The following is a 7,331-nucleotide window of genomic DNA, read 5'->3' on the forward strand; positions in this document are numbered from 1 at the left end:
TGGAACTGGAGAAAGTAGGAGGGGGTGGGGGGCATCAGCCATCCCAAGTCTTGTCTTTTCACAACCACATCAGTGGGAAGGCTGCATCAGATGTGGTTTGGCAGAAAGCTGGTTTACCCTCTTGCATCCAGAGCTGTTTAGCATGCAAATTGATAACAGCTCTTATCGCACTCACAACAACGGCATGCAGGGGGTGGAATGTCCAGATTCCCAAACTGGGGGTGCCAGATGGGTGGCATGGAAATTGGAAAAGGCACCCCTCCCCCAGTTGATCTCTGCAGCTGGGCGAGGATCTGCCATTCATATTTTGCCCTTCGCCCATCAAGCCGGGTCTCGTATGAGATCCTGCTGCTTGCCTGCTTCGAATAATTCAGAATAATTCAGCCGAGCTTTGTCTTATCAAGCCTTAATGTCCCTGGAGCAGATCAAAGAATTAAGTCCTTCTCTTAAGCAGGATAGCAGTAGCCCTTAGACTTATATACCGCTTCATGGTGCTTTTAAGCCCTCTCTAAGCGATTTACAGAGTCAGGATAGATAAATAAATAGGTAGGTAGGTAGGTAGGTAGGCAGGCAGGCAGGCAGGCAGGCAGGCAGGAAGGCAGGCAGGCAGGCAGGCAGTAGCATTTAGACTTATATACTGCTTCACAGTGTTCTACAGCCCTCTCTAAGTGGTCAGCTTATTGCCCCAACAATATGTGTTCTTGTTTTACCAACTTCGGAAGGATGGAAAGCTGAGTCAACCTTGAGCCGGTCAGGATCGAACTCCTGGCAGTCGGCAGTAGCAGCCTGCAATATTGCATTCTAAGCACTGCGCTACCAGGAAGGAGAATGAGAAAGGGAATTAAGAGAGAAAGGAAGAAAGGAAGGAATAGTAATAGCACTTAGACTTATATACCGCTTCGTAGTGCTTTTACAGCCCTCTCTATGTGGCTTACAGAGTCAGCCTCTTGCCCCCCAACAATTTGGGTCCTCATTTTACCCACCTTGAAAAGATGGGAGGCTGAGTCAACCTTGAGCCTGGTGGGATTTGAACTGCCAAATTGCAGGCAGCCGGCAGTCAGCAGACGTAGCATGCAGTACTGCACTCTAACCATGCCGCCCCCGTGGCTCAGGATGATGTTTGAAGGCCTACACGTTCTGGAAGATCCAGGTGTTATTGCTCATTTTAAAGTCAACTGAAGTCATTCCCATCTCCAAAGAGCTTCCATATTTTTCTAGCTGCTCAACAAGGGGAATCTTTTCTGGATTCTCTTCGAATAAAAGATGAGGTTCCAGAAATGAAAAGAAAAGTACGAAAAGACTTTACGGTTGACATAAGAATTGCACAGTCAGGGAGCAAGGTTTCTTCCCCAGTTTTGCAATGGATTGCAAAGGCAATCCGTGAGCCCTGTTGCAACACAGTTATCTAGGGATCTAGTCCTCATGATTTATCTCCTGACACCAGACTTCCAGGCAGCGTTTTCTAAGAATGGAAAAACTTCCTTGCCACCTCAAACTGGGCATGGTGCTTGCCGCCCTCTGATTTCACCATAAGGGGACAAATGAGTTTGCGGAGCAGTGGCAGGAATGCACGTCAAAGAAACAACACATGAGGAAGGAGGAGAAGAAAGCAGACTCAAGGACTCATCCCTCTTCTGTTGTTGTTGTTAGTTGCGAAGTCGTGTCTGACCCATCGTGACCCCATGGACCACGTTCCTCAAGGCCTTCCTGTCCTCTACCATCCTCTGGAGTCCATTGAAGCTCACGTCTGCTGCTTCGGTGACTCCATCCAGCCACCTCCTTCTCTGCCGTCCCCTTCTTCTTCTTTTGCCCTCCATCCTTCCCAGCATGAGGCTCTTCTCCAGGGAGTCCTTCCTTCTCATTAGGTGGCCAAAGTCTTTGAGTTTCCTCTTCAGGATCTGGCCTTCTAAAGAGCAGCCAGGGTTGATCTCCTCTAGGACTGACCAATTGGATGGCCTTGCAGTCCAAGGGACTCGCAGGAGTCTTCTTCTCAATTCTTGGTCGCTCAGCCTTTCTTATGGTCCAACCTCTTGTAGCAAATCTAAAGACGAAAAATAAGACTGAACTGAAAGAAAGAACTTGTAGAGTTCTCAGCTGAGCTGCTGAAATATTTCTGCTTTTCACTCTTTCACTTCCTTTTCAAATTGTTGCAAAGGGCGCAGGTGGGGAATAGCCCTCAAAGTCCCGTGTGGATTTCTTGAAGTCCATTTCCACCCCATTGCAATTCAGTCCGTCCACTTCTTCCAATCATGCTGTTCTGACCTAGGCTTCCCCCAAAAGTGTGAGGCAGAGTTCTGGTACCGACAAAACCCCTTTTATTAAACGAATGTGAATTCCTCTCATGCACATTCAGGCAAAGGCCTGGCAAACAGTCTTTGAAAGGAGTATTTATGACCACAGACCTTATCTAGCTTGGAAAGCTGCCATGTAAATATTTTCCAAATGAGGTGCTGTGCAAGGAAAGGCTGGGCACAGAGTCTCTGAGATTCACGGACAGATCTTCACACTCCTGAAATGAACTAACCAGTTGTTTCCTGCAAGAGCCCACTCCCCTTTCGCTCCTCTTTTATTCCCTCTGGGGGGGGGGGCATTCACCGTCCACCTGTGGTTTTACTTCCAAGTCGAGCCTGATTTCTGAGCTGTTTTTTTTCTTCTGGCAGCTCTGTGCATGTGCAAACTGGGAACAGGCTCCAGCTGTTCTTCTGCCTCACTGCTGTCTGACTCCGAAGGCAGCTGAGAACTGCCAGACGGCTCTGGCCCCCTCTCTGCCTCCGACACAGAGCCCTCGTCCGAGCCTTCCCCAGGATTGGCCCAGGTTCCTCCCCAACCTCCTCACTCTCTGAATCTGCCGCCAGCTCTGCTGGTGGGCCACAACACCTGCCCCTTACCTGACTGCGGCTAGGGTTGATGGGACATGTAGTCCACCCCATTCGGTGGACGCTCTGTCTCAGGTGGCAGAGAGACATTAACTGAGTGTCTTTCACTTTGGGTAACATCCTTGACTGTTTTTAAAGTCATCTTCCTTTTGGTGAGCCAAATTTGCGTCAGGGGGAAGGGATGAAAAATGGAGGGCCTCCCCCCCCCCAAACTGGGTTTCTCCTCTTCCCTTTTGCAATGCCTCTTCGTTTTCCTTCCAGTGGCAACTTTTATTGGCATTGACAAGATTTGATTCTGACATTCCTAAAAGCCACAGTTTCCTCTGATGGAATGTAGGAGCTTTTGTCTTTTGCCAGCTGGCTTGCCACAGATTATTTGCTCATATCAGATAAAAAAGGATCTTTCCCGTTCTTTCTCTTTCGTCATGTTTCTCTCTTTTTTTTCCTCTCTTCTTCTTCTTCTCTCTGTCTCTCTCTCTCCCTCTTTCTCCCTGTATCTTTCCCCCTGTTACTCGCTCTTTCTTTCTCTCTCTCTTGCTTTCTTTCCCTCCCTTTTTCTCTCTCTTTCTCTCTCTTTGTCTCTTTCTCTCTCTGCCTCTCTCCCTTTTTCTCTCTGTTTCTCTCTCTCTCTTTCTCTCTTTTCCTCTTTCTGTCTCTCTTTCTGTCTCTTTCTCTCTTTCTCTTTCCTCTTCTTTTTCTCTTTCTGTTTCTCTTTCCCTCTCTTTCTCTCTTTTTCCATGTTTCCCTCTCTCTTTCTCTCTCTCCCTCTTTCTCCATTTCTCTCTTTCTTTCTCTTTCACTCTTTCCCTCTCTTTCTTTCTCTTTCTCTCCTTCCCTAACTTTCTCTTTCCTTCTCTGTCTTTCTCTCTTTCTTTCTCCCTCTCCCTCTCTTTCGTTCTTTCTCTCTCTCTCCCTCTCTTCAAACTCTTTTGAAATGTTATAGACTGCAAAGCAAACAATTTGCTGGCAGAGAGCCGAACCATTTCTTACATCTCGCCCAATGATGCTATCATAGTGCCATTAAAATCTCTATCAAAGAGCCAGGCCTGCTTTTTCTCTTCATCTGATTCTTCAAGTGCAAATTATTCTGATTTTTTTTGCAGCAGAGAAAATCAGCAGAGCTGAAGAAAAAGCACAGCCTTCCAAAAGATTACAACAACTCACAAAGCACCCAGGGCATATGAGCAGTATTATTGTTATTGTTGTTCTTATTATTCCCAGAAACCAAACACCCTGGAGATTTAAGATAGGCTTCTTAAAAAAAAATTCTCCGATGCTTTCGTTTGCTATTCGCGGTTGCTCTTTGGAACAGAAGTATATCCAGATGTGGCAATCATGCACAGAAATTCCTCCTGGGTCCACAAATCCTACAGCGCAGCTAGTAAAAGCCTTAACCAAAAGTTGGCTACGTCAATCCGGGTTTGCGGTGATGCAAAAATTGAAGCAGGAGTATTTCCAGCTCCCCAGATATGACTAGATTTCTGATGTTACCAAAATCCTGTGACTTGAGTTTGCCTAGAGTATGTCATTTGCAAGTTCAGGGAAGATGCAAGTTCAGAGATTGCGAAAGAGAAGAAGTAAAATGGAATGGAATAGAATAGGGAAGGGAATAGAATAGAATAGGGAAGGGAATAGAGAAGGGAAAGGAAGGGAATAGAATATAGAAAAGGAATAGAATAGAATAGAATAGGGAATAGAGAATAGAATAGGGAATAGGGAAGGGAATAGGGAAGGGAATAGAGAAAGGAAGAAAATGGGAGTGTAATAGAATATAGAAAAGAGAATAGAATAGAATAGAATAACAGAGTTGGAAGGGACCATGGAGGTCTTCTAGTCCAATCACCTACTTAGCCAAGGAAACCCTACACCACTACAGACAAATGGTTATCCAACATCTTCTTAAAAACTTCCAGTGTTGGAGCATTCACAACTTCTGTAGGCAAGTTATTCCACTGATTAATTGTTCTAACTGTCAGGAAATTTCTCCTGGGAAAAAGTTAGAACAACGAGAAGAATTGGTCTCGTTAACCTTCTCCCAGATGTAACAGATAGTCAGTGTTGGAAGGGACCTTGGAGGTCTTCTAGTCCACCCTCTGCTCAAGCAGGAGTTTCTAAAACATTTCAGACAAACACTTGTCCAATCTCTTCTTAAAAACCTCCATGTGATGGAGCACCCATATCTTCTGGAGGCAAGCTATTCCATTGATTAAGTGGTCCCACTGTTAGGAAATTTCTCTTTAGTCCCAGGCTGGTTCTCTCCTTGATTAGTTTCCATACGTTGCTTCTTGTCCTGCCTTCAGACGCTTTGGAGAATAGGGTGACCCTTTCTTCTTTGTGGTGGCCCTTCAAGCATTGGAACACTGCTATCCTTTTAACATGGAAGAGCCATGAAAAACAGTACCTCCGACATAAATGGGACCTCTGATCCTTCTCTTCATTAAATGGGACACATTCCTGTCCTTCTGAGAAAAGGAGACAACAAACTGTATTCTTGATAGCCTGTTTCACCCATGAGAATGTTCAAGGCCAACATTCGTTGGGTGGCAAAATTACAAACTTACACGATGGGCATCTTCAACCTTCTAAAAAGAACCACGTTGTATGATATATCTCTGTCGTATGGGAAGGGTTTAACGCTGATGGAAGCAGGTGTGCTGGGAACACTTTGGTCATGGGAACTGCCGGCATGGGTGAAACCATATATGGATCGTATCTATAGAAATTCTCAGTCCTTCAGATCATGGTTGTCCCCAAACTGCTTTTTTCCCCCCAATGGCAACTGGACTTTGTTTTTCCTTGAAGACATTTTGCTTCTCCTCCAAGAATCTTCTTCTGTTGTGGCCCGCCAAAGGCCACCGGAGCTGGCAGCAGATTCGGACAGTGAGGAGGTTGGGGAGAAACCTGGGCCAGTCCTGGAGTCTGGGGAAGGCTCTGGTGAGGGCTCTGTGTTGGAGGCAGAGAGGGGGGCCAGGGCCGTCTGACAGTTATCAGCTGCCTTCAGAGTCAGACATCAGTGAGGCAGAAGAACAGCTGGAGCCTGTTCCCCATGCGGACATGCACAGAACTGTCAGACGAAGGGAAGAGCTAAAGAACAGGGGTCAACTTGGGAGGAAGGCCACAGGTAGACAATGAACGGCCCCTCCCAGAGGGAATAAAAGAGGAGCGAAAGGGGAGTGGAGTTTGCAGGAGACCATTAGTTCCCTTCATTGGTTCGTGACTCTCGGAGACTCCTTGCCAAGTTCTGCAGATATCGGCCTGGCAGCTCTCCAAGCCAGATAAGGTCTGTGACTGTAAATCCTCCCTTGAAAGACTTTGCTGGATGTGAAGGAGCAGAATTCACAGTCAATGAATAAAAGGGGTTTTTGTCAGGACCAGGAATTTGCTTCATGCTCTCGGGAAGCCTCAGACAGAATATCTCCTCCTCCAAGAAGCTTCTTCAGAACTTCTTGGGTGGGAAATGAAAAGGAAAAAACAAAGTACAATTGCCTTTGAAATAAAAATCAGCTTTGGGACATACATGGAGCATCTTCTCAGAAGATTAAAGCTCCCTGCCTTACTCAACCCAGCATATTAACATGTCTATATTCCTTTTTTTTTCCCCTTCCTCTCTCCATCCCCCACCAGGAAACGACTCCATTTTTCACGACATCGACAGCGACACCTCTTTAACGAGCTTGAGTGACTGTTTCTTGGCTTCCTCGGAAGTAAACTCCATGCAAGCCAGGATAGGAAACCCCATTGATAGGCTGTATTCTATGCAGAGCTCCTACTTCGCCTCATGAAAAGCGACTGGCAGGGAAACCAGCCCAGCCCTTCTGAACTTCTTTCCTGAACCGATTGTCCGCAAGGAGCTCCTTCCCGGTTTCCAGCTTGAAAAAACACACACACACACACACACACACAAACACAAAGACAAAGAACTTCATACAGCCATATTTCCCTTGTTTTCCTCCACCCTGATACTGGTCCCCTTGGGAATGACAGGAGCATTGAATTAAGGAGGCCTCTGAGAAACAGACAGGCCAGGAATCCTCAGCCAGAAGGACAAAACGACCAGGCGTCGCTCTCAAAAATCGCCAAGGTGGGACCAAGGAAACGCCGATGCCCGTGTGGTTAGTTTCTTCTCGAACCCCATCATGGTGGTGGCAACACACTTGGGGACCTCTTCCAACAGTGCGGTGTTTTCTCCAGGCTGCCCTCTCGCCCCCCCCCCCCCCCGAATGCAAAGTTGGTCCAAGCTGAAGAAAGAAATTGGGACTGTCCCAATTTTATTCTGCATGCTACATCTCCCGCCACAGACTGAAAACCCTCAGGGCTACGAGATGTTTTTGACAGAGCTGTGATTCCTATATAGGGATGTCCCTATTTTCCCCCTCGGCTATTCTTTTTTCTTTCTTTTCCTCTCCATCAAACCAAATGGACCGCCCCCCCCCCCCAAAAAAAAGCCCTGTAATC

At 46.7% G+C, this 7,331-nt stretch overlaps 1 protein-coding gene across 1 annotated transcript in view; it reads left to right on the forward strand.

Moving 5' to 3' along the window:
• LMX1B (LIM homeobox transcription factor 1 beta) overlaps positions 1 to 6,749 on the forward strand; it is a 144,056-nt gene extending 137,307 nt beyond the window's left edge. The window contains 1 exon segment of the mRNA XM_087704737.1: positions 6,501 to 6,749. Coding sequence (XP_087560863.1) covers positions 6,501 to 6,658 — 158 coding nt within the window. The 3' untranslated portion in view covers positions 6,659 to 6,749.
• The last annotated feature ends 582 nt before the right edge of the window (positions 6,750 to 7,331 follow it).

The sequence above is a fragment of the Thamnophis sirtalis genome, unplaced genomic scaffold (genome assembly GCF_051295495.1).
Source record: "Thamnophis sirtalis isolate CommonGarterSnake01/CBP01778 unplaced genomic scaffold, rThaSir2_p1.2 scaffold_2, whole genome shotgun sequence".
NCBI classification, from domain to species: domain Eukaryota; kingdom Metazoa; phylum Chordata; class Lepidosauria; order Squamata; family Natricidae; genus Thamnophis; species Thamnophis sirtalis.